The 27,710-nt window shown below is 42.9% G+C and overlaps 2 protein-coding genes and 1 long non-coding RNA gene across 4 annotated transcripts in view; 1 reads left to right on the forward strand and 2 right to left on the reverse strand.

The window, feature by feature from the left end:
* The window catches only part of pdzd8 (PDZ domain containing 8), a 33,662-nt gene extending 25,336 nt beyond the window's left edge, over window positions 1-8,326 (reverse strand). The window contains exon 1 of the mRNA XM_079730664.1: window positions 7,341-8,326. Coding sequence (XP_079586790.1) covers window positions 7,341-8,227 — 887 coding nt within the window. The 5' untranslated portion in view covers window positions 8,228-8,326. The remainder of the gene's footprint in view (window positions 1-7,340) is intronic.
* A 1,351-nt stretch (window positions 8,327-9,677) lies between these two features.
* On the forward strand, window positions 9,678-16,243 carry edaradd (EDAR-associated death domain). 2 transcript variants are annotated; one of them, XM_079729766.1, is made up of 6 exons: window positions 9,678-9,968; window positions 12,320-12,378; window positions 13,804-13,873; window positions 14,567-14,631; window positions 15,047-15,095; window positions 15,361-16,243. In XM_079729766.1, exons 1-6 carry the CDS (start codon window positions 9,935-9,937, stop codon window positions 15,747-15,749), a joined length of 666 nt encoding a protein of 221 aa, XP_079585892.1. In that variant the 5' UTR covers window positions 9,678-9,934; the 3' UTR covers window positions 15,750-16,243. The 2 variants fall into 2 exon arrangements, with proteins under 2 accessions (XP_079585892.1, XP_079585893.1); XM_079729767.1 differs by having other exon boundaries at window positions 13,831-13,873.
* A 127-nt stretch (window positions 16,244-16,370) lies between these two features.
* Window positions 16,371-26,712, reverse strand: LOC307070963. Its single transcript, XR_013811602.1, has 5 exons — window positions 26,572-26,712; window positions 23,758-23,832; window positions 23,390-23,507; window positions 21,961-22,124; window positions 16,371-21,534 (listed from the first exon to the last, which is right to left on the reverse strand). It is a non-coding gene; the product is annotated as an uncharacterized lncRNA (long non-coding RNA).
* Window positions 26,713-27,710: the final 998 nt, after the last annotated feature.

A 27,710-nucleotide genomic window follows, 5' to 3' on the forward strand; every position in this document is an offset into this window, starting at 1 on the left:
GGCTCCTGGTGCCAACTATGTGAGTTGAAAACACACCTTTCATTATCCTTAGCTGCATTGCTGTGAAGAACACAAACAAAGGCCCCAAGCAGCTAGAGGGATACATTCCAACAAACTGCATCACCACACAAGCAAGTAATTTGTGTTGTATCACATTCCATTCATAAAGACAACACTGAACAATATGTGAGGTACAACCCATCAATTAAAAAGTTGAGTGACCACACATAACTCTTTAAAGTGCACATTGTATGGAAATGTATCTGGATGATGATACATATTTGACCCTCAGGAGAAAACTGGTTAGTGTTTTAGAGAAGGTATAGATCGATAGATGTGGATAGATGTGGCAAAAACGAGTAAACGAGAGTCATAGGCTAACCAAGATCACTTCACTCACATGCTTTCATGTGCTGGAACAGGTCATTGGGAGTTCTGGTACCAATACAAATAAATAAGTGTACGAAAAGAGTGTGTTGTTGCCAACACCCAGATAAGGTAGTTTGTTAGCAAAAGGCCCCTGACACTGTCAAGTCTTCTTAATTGGAAAACAAGCTTGCATTTTGTCCTCTTTGCAGAACAAGCGGGCAGACAGGAGCGTATCGCGTTCCTCAGACACCATTAGCCTGGCCCAGCAGAGCTCTATTAAAAATGGATTAGACGACACCTCCTCCGGGATACTCTGCGCCCTGCACGTTGGCCCGCGTGTTCACCAGGCTGTCTGCAGCCTCCTCCCGGCCTCAGCCCATATACTCACACCATATGATACCTTACTTACTGTCCTCAATGCTGGTCTTTAAGTTACCCATCACACCCTGTAACAACACGGCGCCGCTTCACCTTTCAAACAAGGGGGGGATAACGTCTGTCTTATAAAACTTGAATGTGCCCACTTACGAGATTCTGAACAAGGTTTTGAAAGTGGCTTTTGTTACCATGCCCGTTTACTTGGAGCGTGGGTTAAAAGTGTGGCTCAAACACATGTGAACCCAACTCTTCTGATTTATTCAGAGGAGTAAAGGCAGACTCGGGTCTCGTCGTGAGCAGGCTTACAGGTGCTTTAGTAATGAGACTGGGGGGGTTTAAGTAGACAAAGAGCCAGACATTCCTGCTTCTAATCACAACATTCTGATGCGATAAGCGCCCCCTTGACAACACTTTGGAAAAAGACTTGCTGGCGCATACGAGATTAATATACAGAGGATCTGGTCTTAGTGAAGTTGTTTTCATTGTTATTCTAGTGTTTGTGAAAAAGAAAAAGCATGTGGCCTTCCATTTCAGACTCAGAAGGCTTGATTAATCCTGAGGGAAATAGTTTCTGTTACTATTGTTCTGCTCTAGATTAAACTGTAAAAAACGAAGAAAATACAAATAAAATATAATTGCAAAAAATTGACCCTCCCCCAACCCCAATCTTAAGTACAAACTCTGACAGCGAGCCCTACAGGTCAACAGTTACTCTAGTATACAAACACTACAGGGCTCTCAGGAGTTTGAAGGGGCCCTTTTCATCCTCCACAACACCTCCCTCTACATGGTCAGAAGTTGGGACGGGAAGGAACAGAAGGAGAGGATGAAGTACACCCCTATTGTAGAGGAGCAGAGGACCAATTGTGATGAAGTCAGAGTGCGACATGATGGAATGACTGCTACGGCTCACTAAGCCTGCTCACAGGGATTAAAACGGGAGCAGAAAAACATCCATACAGGTCACGCACATTTGATCAAAATAAACAGAACAAAAAACATACACGTTTTTAATAAATATAAACCTTGGTTGACTATCATTTCAGTTGTTTATACCAGTAGGGCTCCAACAAATTAACGCTTATATAATAAGCTCAACTAAAAACATGCTGTGAGTGCCATATCTCCCTGATTTCCCCAAATGTTTCGCTCCACGGTGAACTATGGAAGATGGGTTAAATCCCGGTTTAATCAAGCTAGAGTCGGAGGTAGAGGATTAAACGTTGTGGAGGGACCTGGCACGGAAATGCAGACTAATGTTTCAGAGAGTAATCCTGATGACCACATGTGGAGCATAGAGGGGGTGAAGGGCAATGAGACAAACTAAACGCTGTACGCCAAATGATTCAATACTAAACATTGGAAACTGATTGAATTACCCATGACCTATAAAGTATCACAACCCCTTGATACCTTCATGGATGTATATATTAAGGTTTTAACCCCAGAGCTAAAGGTGGCAGGATGTACCTTGTTCCCAAACTGCTTGTGTAAATATAGCAACTTATATTTACACAAAAACAAATGAATTATTAAGAGCTTGATAGACATCATGTGCATGTGTTAAAAAGGTCAACAGTTGGATTTTCAAGGCTGGATCGTGGGGGCAGAGTAAGCAGATGTCCAGCCCTTATGTAACACACAACAGCCCTGGACAGCAGATATGTGAGGAGCCGAGAGTGTGTGGGGGAAAGTGGATTCCTTCCCCACATAAGTTGCGTCTTCCCCCCAACAATTCTTATTGATATCCAATAGCTGAACTGACTATTGGATATCAATTTATTTTTATGCAGTTTAGGTTTTCGGATACTTCCATGTTCGGGAATTTTGGGATCAAAAAATTTAATTTTGGGAAGGATGATGAACGAACACACACACACACACACACACACACACACACACACACACACACACACACACACACACACAAACACACTAAAGCCTATAGCAGCAGTGGCCTGGTCAGTGCTGCTCGGTCATGTGATCGCTGGCAGAGTTTTTACATCATCAGCATTACATCATCGCACAGCGAGAAGCCTGACACCAGAATTGGTGATCTGCAGGAACCTGGCAACGTAGCATCGGGCCGTGATTCAATACACACTATTGATCAGTGCAGGAATATATTACAGCAGTTATAATCATCATGAGCTGACTTTACAAGTTGATGATGCCTAAAAAAAGCACTACACTTACTGTATAAATTTAAATAAACAGCAAGAGAGCTAACAGAAAGACTGTACTTCCAATGTGTCTTATGATAGGGGTAGATTAGAATAAAGCTATCAATGAATATTTTTATGATTGTTGGTGTACGGATATGTTCTTGGTACTGTTGCATGCATACAATTACACATGCTTACAAGCCATTTGAAGAACAAAGAAGACACATTTAGTAGAACGTACACATTGGGGTTCGAACCCTACAACCTTTGGGCTGTGATTCAAACACCCCCACTGCTAGATGATCCTGCAGCAGGTGCAGTTACACCCAAGCACAATTCAAAGTACTGATGCTGCTTCCACAACCAATAGCCTTTGAACGGTAAGTAAAAAGAGAAGCTTCTCTTCGGAACAACTGTGCGGTTGTCCCTGAAGGTCGGCATCAAACAATCTGATCCTTGTTTGAATATGAACTGACACAACTTTCCCCATCCGTCCCTGAGCACATGATAACCACGCACTGCGTGTGATCATCACAACTACAAAAGCGTAACTCCCGTGGAATTAGTAATGATGTGTGAACACAAGGAAACTCCATCCCCTTCTGTTCAGGCTGGTGTCGGGTTGTCATGCACTGCAAAAATGAGGGAAACCGAGAAGCAAGGCGTTGTCATGATGACAGCATATGTCACTTCTTTTTCTTATTAATGTCTATTCATCTGTCATTTTTTACATATTAAACCATGGCACGCTAAAGAAAAACATCTAGAGTATAATAAGTGTTATCCAATGCATCAGCCAAAAAGACAATTTGTAAAATGTTGTTAAATGGTCCATGTATGAGTTTGTCACTATACAAGTCAACCCCACTAGCAGCACAACCCTCCAGACTGCGGTCCATCATTTAGGCCCGGGCCCACCCTCTGAGGGGGTACCCGGGGAGAGGAGCTGCAGCGTGGGTCAGTGTGGCTGGGTGAGCTGCCTGTGGTATGGGTCGATGTGCGGGGTAATTGGGGGCACTGATGCTAAATTGGAGCCTATGCTGTCACAGCGTTTTGTCTCAAGGCTGACGGATGCGTTCACAGGGAAAAGGGTGCACTAACAGGGGATTCACCTTGGTGGCTGCTTGGACTGCCTTTTATGGAGGCAATTTACAGTGAAATAATTATTTTTAGGTTGACCTTTCTTTACATTCAATAAATATTATTATACTTTCATCATCATCGACACCCCCCTACTAATTTGTTAAATGTAGAGTTGTGCATGACAATTGTCATGGAGTTGTGCATGACAATAATTATGAATGTTATATCAGATTTAAAGCTGTGAAATTAGCTTGAGCATACCATAGAAAACTTCCGCTATAATGAATCCCCTCAGGGATTTCTCCATAGTTATTTTTGGTAAAGTACCTGATACCCCCCTGTCCAGAGCAACAGCATACTCTTAAAGCTAGCTATTGGAAATATCCAATATCTGGCTAGCTTAGCATATTGTATCATTATAATTAATGAGAGAGAGACAGATTCCCAGGCCCATAGAACCGTTTAAAAGCGGCAAAACCCAAATTAGCAGAACATGTTCTCATGTCGCATCTCCACAATTTGGTTTGCAAGACATACTTCAGGGAAATGCTTATCATTTCTGTCTAATGTCACAAGTCAGCGCACTGACAGTGAAAGAAGATACTGCAGACAGCTGTTTTTTTTTTGTCCACATAGATCCATGATTGATGTGGTATGGAATAATTCCCACTGAAACCGGAGACATTGTGGGAAGACCAAAAACCCAATACCAGACTAACAGTGTGGTTAGGTTTTTTCAAGTTGATGATCTCAAATTTCCTTCATGGGCTCTGAAATAAATGCCTTGTCTTTGGCATGTAGCCCTGGTGTAAACCTGTGATATTGAATGAGCCATCCATTTGCAGACTGTTTGGTGGTATTTTTAACCTGCCAATAACTTACTATTCAAAAAAGTGCCTTGTTTCTTTATCAGATTATAAAGAACTTTTGACTCATTAAAGTATGTCCGCCAAGCAACTATATTAGAATAAGGTACAACAGCACAACAAGATACAAAGACAGGTTTAGGGATCCATTTTCTGTGTTAAAGCAGTCTAGGATCTGAAAATTGCTACATCACATTGTTGGTAAAGAAAAGTGGTTTGCAAGAGGTTAGCCAGCCGTTAGTGTACATCCTCTGATCGGCCTAATAGAGGCTATTTTTCTCTGAATGTTAGAGAAATAATGGTCTAATAAACTTGAATTGACTTAGACCAGGCCAACCTGATGTGAAACAGCCTACATGGCCGACTAACTACCACAAGGCTAACTAACCAACATGCCTTGATGTGTTCCGCTCATACCAATTACCTGGTTGTTTAGCACTGGAACGACAAACTTGTGCTTTAACATGCATAAATAAAAAACAATCAGGGAATATTAAAAACGAGAATACAATCTCTGCTCCTTGAACGTGTTGTAAAGTCGGAAGAGAAAAAAAAAATAAAGATCAACAATATGATAAAAAACAAATGGAAAGGAGACAGGAAGTGGGTACAAGAGGAAGTAAACTGCCGAATGCACTCTCTCTCCTCCCTCTCCATTACTGTGAGCTTGTGTGACATGTGTCCATCTTTCCAAATCTATTTAGTCAGAAAGCCATTTCTTTAACCTTGAAATAGAGCTGGACAATTAATAGGTCTGTGAACCTCAGGCTTGACAGGTGGAGCAAGGCATTACCTCTGCCAGGGTCAAGGGTTTGATGGGCCATTCATGTGGGCACTCATGGTATTGTGAGGGCATACATTTTGGACTAAATTTTACACTTGATTCTTAATATAAATCACAGATAATTGGGAATGATTGTGAATGTCTTGTTATTATAGTGTGAAACAACAGTATTGTTTCATTATCTGAAAGGCTGTGTTCATATTAAGTTGATTTATTTGGCTGTTTTTGCACCCATGAGTATATAACTTGTTTTATGAAATATAGTTTCTTCTTTTGTTTTTATTGTAAATATCTTTCTATCAGGGTTAGTGTAACGACTTAGTCTCATGGTCTATAAATCAAAATCATTACTTCAAATGTTTCTAATCAATCCTGAATCCCAACCTGTTAACTTCCAACAAGAGTTGGACCAGGTAAAAATTTCTACTGCACATTTAGCCTACAGTCTGGGCAGGTAAACATCATTCTACGATACCTTTAGCATACAGCATCCTACTACAGTGGGACCATTAAAACATCACCCTACTACACCATCAGCCTATATTCAGTCCAGGTAAACATGTCAACAGAGTATGAATAAGGTGCTTATGTGTAACTTCATTTCAACACAACAAAACATATTTTCAATCAAAGCAGTCGTTTTGAGAAACAACCAAATATATGGAAAACAGAATCGCGATTAATGTACACAAACATAACACAACTTACAATTCACATAAACTAACCTATCTATTTATACATTTGTATATAAATGCTGGGTATTTTTTCAGAAGCAACACATATTGCGAAAACAGAATCACAATTGTTCAGTGCATGGAAATGTACTCACACAAACCCACACACCGAGATCAACAACAAACCCACACATTCATCGTAGAACAGAGCCCTGAGATGGCACAACATCTAGGAGTGAAGCCAGAAAGGTTTGAGGAGGTGTCCTGGTTCATTTCAGACCAAGCTATCCACAATACGTGGTACAGTCTTTAAGTCACACCATAGAACACAGCCGATTGGACAGTATGGGTTAACTCAAATACACAACCAGCTAAAACTTAGCCAACAAGGCTACCCTGGGATTAGTTCAGTGCCTTGGATGTTGGTTCCAGGACGGAGATGGCGTCGCTAGTGCTTACATCCTGGTTGCCATGGATACCCAGCCTACTGGCGGCCATTACTGGACTGAGCTCAAGTCTGCCCAAATCTTGAAACTGGGTAACTGGGCAACAAGTAGGCCTACCAGTTGTCCTGGGTTACAGGATTTGGACCATCAAAATGAGGTCTGGTTCCCCCCCCCATCGCCTGGTTTAGGGTCAAGTGTGGTAGGCAAGGGTTGCATGACAATGTGTGAGGAGATGTCTCACGGCCATTTGTCAACTGTTACCAGCAACACTAGCTGTGTTGTTGTGGCCTGCATGCTGTCAGGTCTTATTTATAGGCTCCTCTTTTTGACCCCACTACTGTCAAATAAACACAATTCCCTGAGGGTGTTACCGCTTAAAACAAAGTAGATATATGTACAGTTGAATGATATACCACCTTACGATGACTGTAAACACATGCACCTGCACAGTTTAGTTGCAGCACCTTGAAAGCTGATATATTGCTCATGCTAACGTTTCGAATGGATATTGGCAGCCAGATGGCCCTATTATTGGAAAGCAGTTCACCTTGTGAACCCCTTTCGCTTACACGTACCTGATTTTGTAATTTGGCAGGGTATGTTTCTTCTTGATGACGCGTTTGAGCTGGTTGACTATGATGGAGGTGAGCTGGGGTAGCGGTCTGCCTTCAAACTGCGACTGAACCTCGAAGTCGATGAGGGGGTCCTCCAGGAAGGAGAAGGACCAGTGGGAGAAGGGCGTGCGCGTGAACTGCAGCCGGAGTCTGCCCATCACGCGCGTCATCTTGACGAACAGGTACGCGGACTTGCCGAACACGAGCTCCACGTCGATTGCTAGGTGAAAGCCACCGTTGTACTCCAGGTCTACCTCAAAGTTGAGCTCCTCGGGCATGCCGTCCGCGTTCAACTGCACTGGGTTCATGAGCCTGGCTGTGTGGAAGACGGGCAGGGAGTTGCCCAGGGACAGGTCCCGGAGACTGAGCCCCTCCAGCAGCCGACCCGCCGTCTTGGTCTGCAGCAGCTCCTCGAACTCCACCTTGATCTTCTTGGTGAGCCAGTGGCGAACGACGGGGGTGTCTTGGAGTTCCCGGAATAAAAACAAGAAGATCGCGTTGAGGAAATTACACGTCTCCGGCTTAGACGGATCGAGGGGTTCGCTGTGGGGCGGTGGGGACGACTGCTGCGGTCTGGGGCCAGCGGTAGTGGTGGTGGGGACAGCTGCATCCTGGTGCCTGGCCGACACGGCCTCTTGCTGTCTGGACGCCGTGTTGTCTGGCTGGAGCTGACCCGTCTCAACATGTTGGCTGTTGAAGTAATCCCTCAGTGCGGGATCGGGCACTACTTTGACGTATTGCACTGTCCTGGCTACGGGCTCGGGGCTCCTCCGGTAGACCAGCAGGAACTCCACGATCAACGTGACGATCGCCCCGGAGATCGCCGATATCAGGATCAAGTAGATCATCTTCAACGTCCCTACGCTACAAGGTGTCCATGGCAAGGAGACTGCACGGTGTTTTAAACAAAGCAAGTTCCACCTGGTCGCTCACAAAGCTGCCATATCATCTGCTGCTTTCCTGCTGTTCAGGCTCGTGCGCTGATTGGACGAACGTGCCCGTTGCGTGCTCTCTGCGTCATGACGCAAAGCTGCGCTTGGGAAGGGCTTCTTTGCTTTAATTGAACCGGCAATTATTTATTTCAGCATATAAAAATAATAAAATATACATTTATATAAATAAAATGTGTATTATTTGATGGTATTTCCTACGGTGTCACTTCAAAAAATACAAAAAAAAAACATAATTACCAATGGCTGTGTTTGCTTTTCTTTGTTTCACACCGTAAAATAATAACTAGTTCAGTACAAGCATTCAGATCCACAAGACTTCATTGATCCCTGTGGGAAATTGTTAAGCTAAGAGTTGTATTTTCTTCTTCCTTACTTGGCTACCTCTGTCAAGTTTACCTCTTTAAGATATCCAAGAGGTAATAAAATATAAATGTCCTTATAACTTTTTTTCATTTTAGAAAAGTGCACTTTGCACAAACTGAAAAAACTCCTCGGCGTCTATTAATTCATAAAATATGGTATATATGATATTTACTTTGAATGGGTTGCATTCAGAAATTATTAAAATAGACGTACCCTTCGTTTTCCACACTTCTATAAAGTAACTTTGAGTTTGCGTTATGATTTGGAGAACGAGTTCAAACCCATTTAGGACCGCTAGAGGGCTCTTTGGCTCCGTCACTGCCTGCTCAAAATGTCCTCAGCGTTCCATGGAAGGTTGGGGTGCGTGAGTGACTCGCTGATAGTGGGAGTGATAAACTGGGTTGTGAGGCTGGTGGTTGGTTGGTTATGCCTCACCGTTAACTGGAAATGTCTTATGACCACGTATCAAATCCCTTGCAAAGACCTCAAAAACGAACCCTTTATTGTACATGTGGGCTTGTGGGCTTGTATTCTATTTTCTCTTTAATTATTAATGTTACAATTTTATAATATAATATAATAATAATAATAATAATAATAATAATTATTATTATTATTATTATTATTATTATTATTATTATTATTATCATCATCATTACTTTTATTATTGTTAGTAGTAGTAGAAGTAGTAGTAATAGTAATATGATGATGATGATGATGATGATGATGATGATGATGATGATATGACAATGATGATAATGATAATGATTATTATTGGAGGTAGTAGTAGTAGTTGTTGTTGTAGTTGGTGTTGTAATTGTGTTTCTATTACTGTTATCATTATTATTATTGTTATAAGTGAGCTGAGTTGGGACAGACATCAACAAAGCGCTGTGAACATGAACATGAGCTGGAATCCCCCCACCCGAGAGCACCTAGAGCAGCAGCAGCAGGTCGCCTGCCTCAGTCTGCTGCTGCCAGAGCATGCCTGCGCCACGCACAGTGTGCGCTGTGCACTTCTTCTACCAGCTTCCGGCACATAGGATTTTTACTGCATTTTCAAAAACGGTTACATATAGTTTATTATAGGATATGCTAAAGCTGTGTACGGTTGATCACTTGTCTTGGCGAATACCGATGCTGGACAGCAAAGCGGCGCGCAAAGTGGCAGTCAACATAGTGCGGTTAACTAGTCGTTAATAGGCTATACACTTTCCATTGTCTACATGTGCACATAAAATGACCAGCTTGAGGACCTATAAGGAGCCATTCGGTGAGTAAAGCATCTGTTAGTTTTGTCCCTCATACCAACATACCTGTTTTCGTACTATCGTTTGAATAATATTCGGATATTTTGACGCTGTACTGCATTTTGTCTGGTGAAGGTGCTTTGAAGTGTGGGGCGGGGGACAAACTGGAATGATTCAACGCATGTTTTGTAAGCTTAAATAGTTTATATTCTAACTGGAATAATATCAACAGTCTGCGCTGAATGTTCCCTTCATTGGTGTTTCTCACCATGTGGGACCCAGAAGATACCGTAGTGTATAAGTACAGTAGTGTGTTTGTGTGTGTGCGTGCTTTTTTGCGTGTGTGTGTGTGTGTTCTACTAAGTAAGTACTGTTTGTGTATTTGTTATGTAGTGTGTGTGTGTGTGTGTGTGTGTGTGTGCGTGTGTGATTTGAACTGTGTGTGTGTGTGTGTGTGCGCGCGCGTGTGTGTGGAGGTTACGAACCCGTGTATGTGTGAGAGTTTTTGTGTGTGTGTTATATTTCCTGTGTGTATGTGTGTGTGCTTGTGTGTATGTATGTGTCAAAAAGTAAAAAATCCTCGACAACTGGGCGGGATCAAGTCAAAAGAAAATACGAGAACCCGTCACAATTCCCATGCGTCAGGATGTGCATCATCTACCACCGCAGACATTGGGGACAGCACCTAGTACCTCAAAGTTCCTCAACGCGCCACCTGTGCACTCCAGCTGTGCACGCCAGCTGTGAAAGCCACATGGGAACGCCACATGGGTGTACAGGTGGCTGGCCTTGGCCACGGGGCATGGGTGGTCAAACAAGGAGGAGGCACTGCTTTCACCCGGGTGGAGGAGTGGACTGCCCCGAGCGACGCAGTGTGATGTGGTTTCTGTTCGGTCTCTCCCCCCCCTTCTCCCTCGACTGATCCGCGGCGTGCCGCGACATGCCCGCTGCATTCTCCCTATGAGAGAGAGACAATGCTGGGATAATGATGTGCAGGGGCGACTTCACGTTTAATGATGTAGAGACAGACTCCTACGTTTGAGCACACACATACACACACCACACACACCGGCCACAAAGGTTAGGGCCACCTGCATGCATGGATGGTGAGTGAGCTACACAATCACTGACTACTAATATTATTTTTAAAGGAATTCGTAGAATAGATAACCACCGAAAAAAAGCTCACGTCACACTTCCTCTCGCTCTTTCTCTCTACTCCTCAATCTCTCTGTCTCACAGACGCTCTCTCTCTCTCTACCTCTCTGCCTCTTTACATCTCTCTATCACTCTCTCTTTCTCTGTGTAAATATATGTATATATATATATATATACATATATATATATGTAGTGTAAGCCTCTTCTGGTTTTACATTTAGTCATCACCACCGTTGACTCACCAATTTCTAGGACACTTTGTTATTCTACGCAAGTCGTCTGTGGTTTCAATACCCCTTGAATATATCGTCTACTAAACTCCTTCTCATGTTTCCTCTACTGTGAAACTTGCTACAGTAAACAATCCTTTCTGTCAAACACTAGACCTGTGGCCAGGCCTCTTATTTAGAGGACTGCCTTTGAAACCATTTACTTTCCATCAAACCTTTTCAGTTCTGACGTTGTGGGACCATCAGATACTTCTTCAGTGCTTCCTCACAGCCCGCGTCACTGGAAAGTCTGAGTACTGTGACGGGCAGCAGCTGAAGCCCCTGTGGTTGAGCTGAGTTTATCACTAGGCCAGGGCAGCCTGTTCTGCTCGCTTGACCTCGTGAGACCGGGAGCTGAGCTTAAAGCGCTACCCTCACCGACAACAACTTCCCCAATCATCGTGTCCCCTCACCCCGGGGAGCCTACCCTGAGGGGGTAAGAGAGCCGGTCGGATGGGCCCCGAGTGTGAAACCCAAGAAAGGTCAGGAGGGGTCTTAGCCTGGTCCGAGGAACAATGACTCCACAGTGACGTAGGCTTACCAGGCGTTGCGTAGCCTCGTCCAGGGTACATTTCTACAGGCTGAAAAGGTGCCTTTGTGTTTTGCGCGTGCTTGTCTCGCTCTCCTGCAACTCATCCGTGAATACTCTTCCTTCCAAGCGATGCCCCTTTTCTGCTCCTGGCTACGTGAAACAAGGATTCTCTCAGGCAGAACACAAGGGCCTTGCCCAACGGATCTCACTCACTTACCCCAGAACCTTCTCAAACACGTCTTCCTTCTCTTGTAACATCACAGATTGTTTGGTATACCTTTTAATAGTGCATCTCTAGTTCTCAGAGTTTGGAGACAGACCTTTGTATAAATGTTTTGGAAAGTGATCGCATAGCTTGGCCATATGACCTTATCTTACACCTGAAGGATGGTTGGTTTATTTTTTGTCATTACAGGCAGAATGACTTCTGAACCGGTGGAGGATACAGACCCCAGCAGCTTCATGGCAGGAATCGTAAGCAGCCCTATTTAACATATCTCAGACACAGTAGCTATGATTCATTAAGGGATTTTTAAGTTTTCTATTTCCATTAACATAACAATAATAGTTTGTGGTTAACTCATTCCAAATGATAGTACTTCAAAACCTCCACATGTCATGACATGGAAAACATGAAAAGATTATCTATATAGGATAATGATTATCAACAGAGATAAATAAATAGATAGAGAGATACACATACAAACACACACACACACACACACACACAAAAGACATAAAGACAGACAGATCGATCGATCGATCGATCAACACAGACACAGAAAGGGATAGTTAGATAGACAGACACAACAGCACACGTTATAAAATAATGTCTCTCTCTCCCTCTCCCTCTCCCTCTCCCTCTCCCTCTCCCTCTCCGTCTCTCTCTCTCTCTCTCTCTCTCTCTCTCTCTCTCTCTCTCTCTCTCTCTCTCTCTCTCTCTCTCTCTCTCTCTCTCTCTCTCTCTCTCTCTCTCTCTCTCTCTCTCTCTCTCTCTCTCTCTCTCTCTCTCTCTCTCTCTCTCTCTCTCTCTCTGCTTATGAACAAAGAGACTTACATTAGAGTGCCAAGAAGCAGAACATACCATCACGCAGCACCACGGGCCTAAGGGCTCTGGGAGAACAAGTTCTAGCAGGCCACTGCTCCGCAACACCAAACACACTAGAGTCTTCTCTGTGGTTATACACTCCAACGCCGTGTGTGTGTGTGTGTCTGTCTCTTTGTCTGTGTCTGTCTTTTATTATACCTATATGTATCTATATCTTTACATTTTGACTTATTTTATCTTTTCTTTTTAATCTCGTCATTTAGCAGGCATGAATGCGTTAGGGCTCTGGGTGGGTAGACCATATACATCTGGCTTTGAATCTAGAACCTTCAACCTGGAGGGTGGGCGTCATGCACCCTGACTAATAGAAAACTGTCCTACCAACCCGGTCATCAATTCACACATTTGTTCATAAAATGTGTACATTAATATTTGATATGGTGTATATTACTTTTCCCCTGTACATAGATGTAAATATAAATGCATGGCTGCTTAGACCACTCACTGGAAGGATTTTGAGGATTTCATGGCACCTTTTGGGGGTCAACTTCATTTCACTCAGATTAATTGTGTCATTAGATAACAATGCTAAATGTCTTTACATGCCCGTTGCTTACACAAGCCTTGTTATAGAAGATTGGGTCCGTTCCTCATAAATATTAACGCTACGAATTTGATTGACAAATCAGCTAACCACTAACAACCACAGGTTTCTTACTAATATTCATGAGCAAATAATGGCACCAACAAATAACAGACACCCATTCACATGTTCATGTCAACCAATCATGATGCTAGCTGATCTAAACAATAAACAATGTTCCATTAAATCTTTCATTGGTCATATTTAGGATGTTTTTATTTTTTATCCAACCCAGTCGATCAAGACCAACTACCCCGTCCAAGTGACCGATCCTCAGGGTAAGTCCAGCAGCAAGGTATCCCTTTCCTTGGGGACCAGACAGAAATTCACATTTAATTAAATTGTATTTACCATTGTAACATTTATCAAGACGATTTACTCCAAAGCAACCTTGTCATCAATGAGCAGGTAGGGGGTTTGACTCCCAGAGGTTGTGCGCTCGAAGACCAATGTCTGCAGTGTCTTTGAGCAAGATGCTCTAAGCCCTACCTGCTCGTTAATGACATAAACAATCTTAAAATAAACTTTGGATAAAGCCTTAGTTTATAGATATATAATAACCAACCTATAGGGGGCAGCAATAAAGCGAGTGTTTTATATATATATATATATATATACATTTTCTGCATTTTCTGGTAGCCCTGTTCTCCTTTTGTGAATGCAACCATCAAGACTGCATAAGCATGCTTAAGCTTTATAATAGTAGAATTAAGTAGAATTAATATCTATTTTACTATTTTGTATCCTTTAGCGATATAACTATCTGTGATAGCTGTGTGTCTGTGACACACAGATATCCTGTAACATGTGTATTACTGCTGTCATAACAATAGCTTGTAATGGACAATATACATATTGGGAATCCAACACACTTTAATTGAAACACACACACACACACACACACACACACACACACACACACACACGTCATGCTGTCGATATTGAGGGGGTCTCTCGTATCTCCTCTCTAGATCCCGTGACCTTTCCCCTGCCTTCCATGCCCCCCAGGTACCCTCCTGCCGACCGGATACGGCAGGTTGGTCTCGCTATGGCAACGGTCGCCTTGCCCCCGAAATAACACAGAGAAATGTATCATATATGTTGGCCTAAAGCATTGATGGAAATGTCATAAGAACTAATATTTCCCACTAAGTCAATATGCAAAGAAAAAGCTTTTGTGTAGATTGAAGCCCATGTACGCAAGATTTATGTTAAATAATGATTCTTTAGCCAAATAAGGAATTAAAACAAAAAGGACAAGGGATTTGTCTCGGTCACTAAAAAAAGAGCCAAGATACACACATTAGCTCATCAATGTTGAGAATAACTGCTGAATATGGAAAATATATTGAATGCAAGTACAGTTGCTTTTTTATTAAACTAATACAGGGAATATTGGTTGCAGTAATGAAAGTAAACAAACTGAAGATGTTTTTATTTCCTTGGTGTAGCCAGTGGAGGACGGTGAAGACTGTATCTGCACCCCGTCACTCTCCCCAGGTGAGGCGGTCTTGGTTTCATTAAAAAGATACTGCTACAAAAAAGTATATATTATTCCAAAAATATATATTATCTATTTAGTTATCTATTAATTCACTCTTATTTGTATACTTGAAACGATTTGCACCCCACTATCCTTTTATGATGCTGTAATACCTGAATTAATAAAGTGGTGCAGTATCTTATCTAGGCTTTACCTCATTAAACGTAACTTATCTACCCTTATCTCATCATAACCTAGCTTACCTTATAACCCCCACCCCAGACCTCCCCCAGGAGCTGCGTTACCTGAGCGGGATGTGTGAGAAGTGCCGCTACCAGGCGCCAGTGCCAAAGATCAGCGACCTGATGGACGACAAGGACCTGCTGGACTCCCTGCGCCTCAAGCTGGACCCCAACTACTGCACCGTCAAGAACTGGAAGAACTTTGCCAGCCGCTGGGGCATGAGCTACGACGAGCTCACCCTGCTGGAACACCGGACCCAGGGCTCGCTGTCGCACAGCCCCACGCTAGAGTTCCTGCTGCGCTACAACCAGAAGAGTGTGGGCGAGCTGAGCGAACTATGCCGCTTCTACGAACGAATCGACGTGCAGCGGCTGCTGCAGGACTGGCTGGAGAAGGACTGGCCGTCGCGCTGGCAGAAGACACACTGATCCGCCAAGATGTGCGTGTGTGCGTGCGCGCGTGCGTGTGCGTGTGTGTGTGTGTGTGTGTGTGTGTGTGTGTGTGTGTGTGAATATAACTGAGTGTGTGAAAAAATAATTGTGTGTGTGTTTCTGTGAGTAGAATGGTTTGTGTGTGTATATGTGTGTGAATAAAGTTGTGTTTGCATGTGCATGTGTGGGTGCATGTGTGTGTGTGTGAGTTGCAGTGTGTATTTGTTTGAAGGTTTATTAAGTTTATGTTTATATCAGGCGGGATTATCGAACGTTATCTCTTGGTTTTGAATGTCTCTTGAAATAATGGACGCTGAGGTTTTCTTTATAATTTTGGTTAAGAAGATATAGTTACGGTGCAGTTTAAAATAATCGTCTGAACAATTTTTTGCAATATCGTCATATTTGATTTGGACATATTTCTTTCTTAATGCCAAGGTCTTTCTTTAGTATCCATGTCATCTTGATTTGAAATAAACAAAAGACAGTGATGTATGCGCCGTGAACAATATTTACTTGTTTGTTGAAAATAGTTGTGGTTATTAATTGTCAAATATGTCTGGTCGTTTTTGTGGCACAAGATATTTGAATTCAATTCATTCATTCAATTGATCTTCCTCCTGCCCTCAAAATGAAAGATATAGTGAATTATGACTATACAACTTGTATTCATGTTCATAAAGTGTCATTTTTGTCTTAAATTTTTTATTACGGATAGAAAATAACAGTACTGAATGCATTAAAATGTATTTATTGAACAAACATTTAACAGATTTATACAATTCCATAGTCAAAAAAAAAGTAAAATTGTAGCCTGCTTTTCCTATTAAGGCATTATTGTTCCATATAAAATACTGAGGCAATTATAGATATTCTCGACAATATTCAGATAAAGCTGATTTAAATAGTTTCAGTGTATACAATTTCTGATATTTTGTCCTCCTACAGAGACCAGATAAAAAACTCGAACCTATGGTGCTTTCACTAGCAGGTAACTGCAATATATTTAAACTTTTACATGATTCTCTCTCTCTCTCTGGAATTTTAATTATACATAGCAATTGTGTTCCATTTGGTTGGACTTTTGTGTGTGAGACCTATAATATCTTAAGCAAACGCAAGACATCTTCATATATTAGGTTTCGGTTGACTATTTACATAGATATAATGTTGTTGCTGCCTATACAGGGTTTGAGAAGCATGTTTAATCAGTATCTGTGTCCTTAACATTCAGGCCAAGCATATTGGAAAGACTTAATGACAATTTATCATTTCCTGATGATCCAACTACTGGATGGTCCAAGCCTAGTCCTAAATCTGGTGTGTTAACTTTGAATGTTCCTCCTCTGGCCAGTGAGGAATCATTTGATGCTGAAGCAAAGAGTGCACCCACTTTGGCCTCAGTAGGTGACGTATTAACAGTCACAGGTTTCTCCCTTGCTAGTTTCAACCGCTCCATAATATCAATTTTTTCCCCGGTGTTTGGCTGTGTATTAGGTTTCGCCAGGCGTATTCCCTTGCTAATAACAAATTCCTGTTCACTTTTGTTAAGACTTCCTTCAGACTTTGGTGGACCTAAGCTATCGTCCAAAAAAATGTTGTCAGGAATATTGCTCTTGGGTAGCTTGTGGAATGTGAATGCTGGAACATCCACCTCACCGTCTGTTCCACTGTCACTGCCCTCTTCTGTTCCACTACCAGATGCAGAATCAACCTTCCGCCCCCAGTGAAATGGCCACCTTATCTTACTTTTTGGGGAATCTTCAGCATCGGCATTTCCCTCAACTTCCAGGTTGAGGTTGGGCTTCACATCAGCTGACATGTCCAGATCTGCGCTCACATCAACATCTGGTGTTTTTGATCCATGCCCTGAAAAGCCAAACTTGGGTAGCTTGAAATGTGGCATTTTTAATGTTCCTTTACCAGTGTTGACACTTGGAGTATTTAAGTCCACTCCTCCATTTACATCCATGCTGGGTTCTGAGAGGTTGCCACTGGCTGCCTGGGTATCTATTTTTAACTTGGACAAATCTAGTTTACTGTCAGCGGAAGGGCCTGGAATACTAATATCTGGTGTACCAATATCAGCTGTGGGACCATCAACTTTAGGACTGGTGAGGCCTAAACTGGGGAGATTAAAATGAGGCATTTTGTATTCACCAGCAGTTGCATCAACATTTGTATCTGGGGCATTTCCTGATAACTTAAGAGCAGGTGCCTGGATATCAGCTTTTGGTAAATCGATATCAAGATTTGGAACGGAAACATTGGCATTTGGTACATCAATGTCAGCATCCAGATCTGGCCCCTCCACTTTAGGCTTAGAAAAACCAAATGTAGGTAATTTTATCTTGGGCAACTTAAATTTCCCAGATGTGTCAAGATCAGCATCTAGATCCGGTCCATTGAGGACAGCTTTTGGCAAATTCACGTCCAGGTCTGGAGTAGATAGATTCCCCTTGACATCTGGGGCAGAGAGATCTAGGTTTGCTCCAGATCCCTGTATATCTACTTTTGGTAAATTGACATCAATGTCAGCATCCAGATCTGGCCCCTCAACTTTAGGCTTAGAAAAACCAAATGTAGGTAATTTCATCTTGGGCAACTTGAATTTCCCAGATGTGTCAAGATCAGCATCTAGATGAGGTCCATTGATTTCAGCTTTTGGCAAATTGAGGTCCAGGTCTGGAGTAGATAGAATTCCTTTGACATGTGGGCCAGAGAGATTGAGGTTTGCTCCAGATCCCTGTATATCTGCTTTTGGTAAATTGACATCAATGTCAGCATCCAGATCTGGCCCCTCAACTTTAGGCTTAGAAAAACCAAATGTAGGTAATTTCATCTTGGGCAACTTGAATTTCCCAGATGTGTCAAGATCAGCATCTAGGTCAGGTCCATTTAGGTCAGCTTTTGGCAAATTCAGATCAAGGTCTGGAGTAGATAGAATTCCTTTGACATCTGGAGCAGTGAGATTGAGGTTTGCTCCAGATCCCTGTATATCTGCTTTTGGTAAATTGACATCAATGTCAGCATCCAGATCTGGCCCCTCCACTTTAGGCTTAGAAAAACCAAATGTAGGTAATTTCATCTTGGGCAACTTAAATTTCCCAGATGTGTCAAGATCAGCATCTAGATCAGGTCCATTGATTTCAGCTTTTGGCAAATTGAGGTCCAGGTCTGGAGTAGATAGAATTCCTTTGACATCTGGGCCAGAGAGATTGAGGTTTGCTCCAGATCCCTGTATATCTGCCATTGGTAAATTGACATCAATGTCAGCATCCAGATCTGGCCTCTCAACTTTAGGCTTAGAAAAACCAAATGTAGGTAATTTCATCTTGGGCAACTTGAATTTCCCAGATGTGTCAAGATCAGCATCTAGATCAGGTGCATTTAGGTCAGCTTTTGGCAAATTCAGATCAAGATCTGGAGTAGATAGATTTCCCTTGACATCTGGAGCAGTGAGATTGAGGTTTGCTCCAGATCCCTGTATATCTGCTTTTGGTAAATTGACATCAATGTCAGCATCCAGATCTGGCCCCTCCACCTTAGGCTTAGAAAAACCAAATGTAGGTAATTTCATCTTGGGCAACTTGAATTTTCCAGATGTGTCCAGATCAGCATCCAGATCAGGTCCATTGATTTTAGCTTTTGGCAAATTGAGGTCGAAATCTGGGGAGGATAGACCTCCATCAATCTTTGGGGTAGAAAGGTTCAAATTTGGTGCGCTCAAGTCTGCTTTAGGAAGATTTGCGTCTAGACCAGGAATTGAAAGGTCAACATTTTTGTCAAGATATCCATCTAGTTCTGGTCCTTTTACCTTTGGTGTAGATGAGCTCCAACTTGTCATCTTTAAAGATGGGAATTTGTATACTCGGGAGGAAGCATCAGCCTTAATGTCAGCATTTGGCATGTCAATGTCGAGACTTGGAGCATCGATGCCTCCTTTAATTTCAGGCGTTGACAGGTCGGGTGACTTGAGTTCCAAATTCTGTGATTTCAGATCCAAATTGGGTAATTCAGCACTTGCATCAATGTCTGGTCCTTTTAATTTTGGAGCTTTAAATTTTGGCATCTGGAATTTGGGGAGTTTAAGCTTAGAAGAGGGGCTGTCAATGTCAACCCCAGGAGCATTAAGATCAACGGCTGGGCCTTTGAGGTCAGCATTAGGCAAGGTGATACCGAAATCAGGCGTATCAAGACCCCCATCAAGTGCTGGTGCAGCAAGGTTAAGATCTACGCCTTTCAGATCCACATCAGGAGCTTGGAGATCTAAGCTTGACGACTTGAGCCACTTTGGCTTTTTAAGAGTGGGCCATTTAACCTTTCCAGAAGGAGCGTCAATTTCCATATTTGGTGCAGACAAATCCATATTAGGTCCATCAAGTGATCCTGAAACCTTAGGAGTGGTGAGATCAAGGGCAGGAGAACTCACATCTGCATTAAGATCCAAATCCGGAGCATTTAGTTTGGACCCAATAAGCCAGTTCTTAGGCCTTTTGAGAGTTAGGAACTTATTCTTTCCAGATGCAGCAGGCAGGTCAACATCAGGTCCAGTGAGATCTCCATCAAGACTTGGAGTGGATACATCAATGTCTGGTGTGTTAAGGTCTGCATCAACTTTGGGTTTCTTCCACTTCAAATGAGGCCAATTGATCTTCTGTGATGAGGCAACACCAAGATCTGGGGCTGAAACATCGATATTGGGACCATTGATGTCAGCTTTGGGAAGATTCAAAGTCATATCTGTTGCATTGACATCTGGTGTATTGAGGTCTGCATCGAGTTTGGGTTTCTTCCACTTCTTATGAGGCCAGTTGATCTTCCCTGATGGAGCATTGATGTCGAAGTCTGGGCCTTCGAGTTCAGCATTCGGTACATCCAAAGCCAAATTTGGTGTGCTTAACCCCCCGCTCATTCCTGGTGGAGAGAGGTTGAGATCTGGGGTTTTCAGGTCAGAATTAACGTCCATGTCAGCTTTTGGACCCTTGAGATCAAGCTTTGTTTTTTTCCAATTTAAGTGAGGCCAGTTAATTTTCGGAGCGTCAACATCCAAATTAGGGCCATCAAGGTTAGCTTTTGGAAGGTCAAGGCCTACTTCTGGTGTTGACAGGTCTCCGTCAAGCTTTGGTGTTGAGAGACTCAGGTCAGGGTTAACCTTAGGACCCTTCCATTTCTGATGTGGCCAGTTAATTTTTCCAGTTGAAGCATTCATGTCCACATTTGGGGCAGCCAAGTTAACATCTGGGCTGTTCAAATTGACATCTGGGCCATTCATATTCAGATCTGCGGTTTTAGCATCTATTGTGGGTGCCGACAGATTGACACCTGCAGTTGGAAAATTTACAGCAGGAGTGTCCAAATCAGCATTCATCTTCCCAAGGTTAATCCCTCCTGTTGCTCCCGTGCCACCGAACTCGGACAGATCAAAGTTTGGCATCTCAAATTTTGGGGCTGTGAATATGCCCCCCTTAACTCCTGTTTTTTTAAGTCCTACTGTGGCTTTGGGTGAGGCCAGTTCAGCAGAGGGGGCACTGATAGAGCTGCCAAAACCTGCTCCATTTAGGTCAAGTCCTGGTAGTCCTGTATCTGAAATCCTGAAGGTGCCGCTACCATCTGCAGAGGGTTTGTTTAGGTTAAGATTGGGCAGTTCTCCATTAATGTCCCCATTCAGACCAATGGCAGAGTTTAACTTGGTATTCAGGCCAGTAAGATTAAGAGCTGGTGCCTCGCCTTGGGCCTCAAGGGACGGCATCTTCTTTTGCTTGTAACTGGTAGTAAGCATCTAGAGAAAGAATTAATTGGACAAAAAACAGCGTTCAGAAATCAGGCAGACGAGTAAATAAAAAATGCCTATTAATAAAGTTATAATAACAGGTCAACTACATGTCACACTATTTGTAGTTTTAGCAGTAAGCTTGACATTACGCATTCAAATGAACAATGAACAATACACAATTCACAAGCCAAATCAACATCTGTGCATTATTTAAATGTCCCAGTGAATGTATGCACAGTGCATACGTACTTGGGAGTCATAGTAGTAGTACTAGTTCAACGTATTCAGTTATACAGGAACTTTTACTCGACCTTCACTAATTCCTAACCCTATTAATTCCTATTGCTACCCCCTACGCCATATGATTTTCAGACTGTCAAGTGGGGTCCCACTGGTCTAAAGCTTGTGAGTTAGGTTGTTTGTCTGATGTACCTTGCCTGGGCCACTCAGGGACCCTGGGTTGATGCCAGCACTCAGGTCAGATTCGGTCAACACCGTAATGTTGTCGTCGTACGGCTCCAACACCTTCAGGATCTTCACGAAGTCCTGTTTGCTCACGTGGTCCAGGTGAATGGTGGCTCCAACGATCTCATCGCCTGTGAGAAGATGAAGGTCAGGTTATTTACGTGAGCTTTGCCTCACTGAAAATACTTTGTCAGGTCACCATCAACGCCACACAAACTTTATTGTACAATAAAAACAATGTGCGAAGAATGATGTAATTATTTATGATGGAAACCTTCTAGAACTACAGTCTGAATAGAGTCCTATGTATGAAACCTCAGAAAACTACAGTCTGAATGGAGTCCTATGTATAAAACCTTAAAGAACTACAGTCTAAATGGACTCCTATGTATGAAACCCTATAGAACTACAGTCTAAATGGAGTACTATGTATGAAACCTTATTGAAGTCCAGTCTGAATGGACTCTAAACCTTATAGAACTACTGTCTGAGTGGACTCCTCTCTATGTATTAAACCTTGTAGAGTTACAGTCTATATGGACTTCTCTCCATCTATTAAACCTTGTACAACTACAGTCTATGTCCACTACTCTCCATATATTACACCTTATAGAACATCATTATGAATGCGTCATCCATGTTAATGCATTAAACCTGACAAATGCTGAACTTGGATCTGGTGATCTCTATCTTTGTCATCTTCATAATCTCCATAAATCCTTAAGAACTCCCTAATGGCGCTCCTGTAGGATGACCAATCCTTTGTTGTTCTTCGTGTTACTGTGCCACCAAGCTCTGATTATGTCTACACTCGTTGTAGTGTGAAGAGGTGGCTAAACTGGAAACACAGCCTAATTTAAATTCCCTGCCATCGAGTTGCTCTCTTGGTTTCTACTGCAGTCTAATAAACCCCTGGGTGAGGACATCTCTCAACCCTAGAGATGGGATGTGTCTGATCTGCAAAGCTGCATAATTATTCCTCGACACCTACAATCATCAACTTTATCTTACAATTATATATTTTTATCACATTCACACATCATAAAGGCTATTCTGACGTGCTTTACGCTGACTCATTATTCTAATGAGTCATTATTGAAATATGAAAACCGGTTGGAGCTGGTCTACCGCTGGATCCCCAAGTTGAAACGAAGTGTTTGGGTGGTCAAATTCACTGCACTACTGTTACTTCAATTTGCATACAATTTTCGGCAACAATTAGTACTTATATTTTCTAAATAGCAACTTCTATTCTATTCAGATGAGAAAAAATAAAATATTGGGCCCAAAAAGTTCCCAACATGGCGTGTGTTTGTGTGTGTGTTTGTGTGTCTTTGTGTGTGTGTGTGTGTGTGTGTGTGTGTGTGTGTGTGTGTGTGTGTGTGTGTGTGTTTACCCTCTTTCAGTCCACTGCTGGCGGAGATGCTGGTGTCGGTGAGTCCCTTGATGACCACGCCCCCTCTCTCAGAGTCCTCCAATTGGAGACTATCAGAGAACGATTTCTCGTCTTCGCTCTGGTTGGTGGTAAAAAGACAAAGATGTGGTCCTGACAAAGACAGTGGTAGTGGGGCCAGGATAGTCTAGTAGCTAGAATTATGACTCCAAGTCAGAAGGTTTTGGGTTCGATCCTCAACGTCAGGAGGCTGCAGGCATCCTAGAGCTAGATGCTGTAACGCTTGATGGCATGTCTCTGAATTATACACTAAAGGTTTGGATTTTTAAAAAAGTGTAATCTAAAATGATCAGGAATATTTTCTTACTCACCATGTTTTTTTTAGGTGTTTTTACAATGGCATGTCACTGAACTGTCAGGTAAGGTAGGGGTATCACAGAGGCACTCTGTGGAAACAAAATAGTTTAATCAATAGCCAAAATGCAATGTTATCAGGCAACTTTCTCATTCTATCAACGGAACCTTGATGTCAGATAAAACCAAAGAAAACATAACATTCAGCACTTTATATACACGCACACACACATACACACAGTGTCGAAGCTTAAAGTCTCCCGAGAATAAAGACATGCCAGTATTGTTAGCACTGAAGAATAAAACGTACCCACTAATACCCACTCAACCAATTACTCAAACACATAAAGTACTCCATGTGTTATGGTACGATTGCATTTTGCAGTACATTCCTGGAATATTTTGACAACCCAACCAAGCTGGTTGGAAAGATGTATAGAAATGCAATTTTAACCTTTTAGTCATTGATCAAATCATGCCGTTTAGTTCCATGACTCCATTAAGAATTGAATGATCAATGTTTACGCAGCAGGGGGGGGCAGCGACTTTTATCGCTCTACTTCGGCCACGCACGGTGGTGTTCTTACCGGACACCATTTAATCAGGAACTAATAATCCACACCTATGTTTAGGATGTCATGCCTCTCTATTCCCTCTATATTCCCTCTGCATTTTGCCAAAACGTGGTGGTGACTATTACGAATAGTGTTTTTTTTTTAATCCGTGCTTTTGTACTGAGTCTGTACTTATTACATCAGTAAAAGTTATTTTTACAAACGCATCGCTGCCTGCTGCCTCTTCTTTCGCACCGCACTCCGATCCACAACTTACCCAGATCGTAACAAAAGATGCAGCCAGGAGTGAAGGGTGCAGAGGTAATAAATAGGCACAAAGTTGTGAGATACACACACACACACACAGCGTTATCAGAGCCCACAGGCGTTCAAACACACACACACACGCACACACACACACACACACAAACACACATACACACACACACGCACAGCATTATCAGAGCCCACAGGCGTTCAAACACACACACACACACACACACACACACGCACACGCACACGCACGCACACACACACACACACACACACACACACACACACACACACACACACACACACACACACCCAAAAAAAGTGAGATCAGCCTCCTTGGTACTACATTGATTTTAATTGCCAAGGTCAATGCCAAAGTGTGATCCTTTTAAAAGCTGTTGATTGAAAGTCATTTGTTCAGCCGGCTGGACTGACTGGAGTGGGCTGTCACTTGGTGGCAGCGGGTGTCACAGTGACAGTGACACACACTGCGTCTGACGTGTCAGGCGGGTTGCATGTGGTACCTCAAACCAGTCGGTTGGGATGCATGCTAGGTGAGCACCACATGCGCTCTCGCCATCCGACCACACCCGCACGCACCTACAGGTTTAAACGCTGAACAACGAGGTTCGCTGAGGCGGAACCGGGCGTCGGTCGGAGAAGCCATGTTCTTAAATCAAGGAACAGTTTTTGGTAAGGTCTTGTACAAGACGCCAAGCAGGAAGATAGGTGGAACGCAGGAATTCAATTAGTGTATGGGTTATGCTATTACACCCCTAATAAAACATTAATCTGTCTGGAAAAATAGTCCAGGAAGTAGTCCAGGAGATAGGGTGCAATAGTGGGGTGCAGCGGTAGCCATCCTTGAGCGAACAAACCCCATCCCTTATCGTTAATGACCTGTATCTGAATTCACTTTAAGTCGCTTTGGATACAAGGATCTGCTCAATGACTAATTAGTGAACAACGTTGTAAATACTCGTGTGACACGGTTACTCGTGTGACAAGGTTACGTTTTAGGGTGTGATAGGAGTTTTCCTGCTCCAGGGGACCCACACCCATGTGCATGGTGCTTCTGCCCAGCAGGGGTGCTATGGTTCATAATCCACCTCGCCCACCTCGATGATACACGCACCTACACACACACTCAACGGCACCACATCTGCAATGCTACAAACAACCCCCAATCCAGGATTAAGAAGCAAGAACACAGTAAGGTGGACATCAAAAATCGCGAACCGTTGGACAACGCAAACCGTTGGACAACATAGAGGCACCCGGGAGGAGGGACCCTTCGGTTCCCAAGTTCACACCTCAGGAACTTTACCTTAAAGCCGCGTTTAGTTATTCTACATGCAAGCTGCGCTACGTACTAAGCAGAGGCCCGTTTAAAGAGCCGTGTGGTGAAAGTGGGAGACGATATTGTACACACACATCACAGTAATCAATGCACCGGAAACAGGTTTGAAATACCATAACTGTGGCCAAGCACTGTCAGAGGGGTCAGAATCTCTCATGTTGACGGCAGTACTAACGCAGTGATACCATTGGAGTTGCAGTAATACAGCCATGGTTGTTGATGCCAAGCATCACATGGCATTTTTTATAACAATCAATAGGATTATGTGTTGCTGTTGTTAATAATATACAGTATAGCACATACAAAAGTTGACATAACGTTATCCCCATACAAGCCTTTATAGAATCAGCTCAGTTTATTGGGTTTAAAAGTTTCAATTTAGGAAAATACTCATTCAAACAACACCCTTCTAAATTTCTAGAGATAAAATCCCATCAAAATTTCTTAGTTTTACACAAGGATTCCACATCTATGACCATAGATGCATCCAATGGCAATTTATATGTATGTTTTCTATTCCAATTCATCCATTTTAATCTTGACTTGACTTGATTGATTTCAGGAGACGAGAGAGATGGAGGAAGAGAGTAAGAGAGAGACAGAGAGAGAGAGAGAGAGAGAGAGAGAGAGAGAGAGAGACTCACTTTGTTGAGGGTGCAGGTATGGTAGTCCAGCTGAACGGATGGCTCTGAGAACAAGTAGGTGTGAGGTCCAGGTGGCTGTGAGGTCCAGGTAGGTGTGAGGACCAGGTTGTTGTGAGGTCCAGCTAGTTTTGATTCCACAAGGGGATGTGACTGCTAGTTTTGTGGAGGAGGATGGAGGTTTCATACTGCCACCTCAGGAGCCTGGAGAACAGGTTGGGCTGCATGAAGACCGCCCCCAACACACACACACACACACACACACACACACACACACACACACACACACACACAGATTCACATAGCTCTCACTCACACACACACACACACACACACACACAGATTCACATAGCTCTCACTCACACACACACACACACACAGCTCCCTCACACACACATACACACCCAGCCACACACACTAACACACACACACACACACGTGCACTCTCACATGAACCACACACTCAACAACACACAAACATGTTGAACTTGATTGCAGAGAGGCATGCAGTGCAGCATTGTGGGCTTAGTGACCGATACTTACTTAGAATGAGAGAGATACAGGGAGAGAGCGACAGAGAGACAGAGGTAAAGAGAAAGAGAGAGAGAGAGAGGGGAAGGAAGAGAAGAGACAGGGGAGAGAGAGAGCGAGGCACACACCACAAAGGCCTTGCACCAACAAACTTGATGTCACTATGGTTACAATTTAGTTTTTCTGGCCTTTTCCCACAGACATCTATCAAGAGAGACAATCCCTACAAGCCATGTCTGCTGTGGAAGAGTTACAAAGTGCAGGTTTGAATGCTCACTAAACATACAAAAAGGGAAGCAGCAGAGGGAAGTTGCAGGTGCTGTCACTTTAAAATATACAAGAGGGGCACACAAACACAGATCGTTTGCATTCGGATCGATCTGCGATCCTTCATAAACCTACCTTAGTCATGATAAACACAATCAGGTTTCAAAAACACAGTCTTTATTAACAAGCTCAGTCTGTAAGAACACACCCAGCCTTTAAACACATCTAGTCTTCAGGAATACACCCATTCTTCATAAGCACACTGTCTTGATAAACACACAAAGTCTTCATAAACACACGTCACAAAGACATTGATAATTTCACACAAAAAACTCCAGAACCAT

Source organism: Pollachius pollachius, assembly GCF_949987615.1.
Source record: "Pollachius pollachius genome assembly, chromosome: 2".
Lineage (NCBI taxonomy): Eukaryota > Metazoa > Chordata > Actinopteri > Gadiformes > Gadidae > Pollachius > Pollachius pollachius.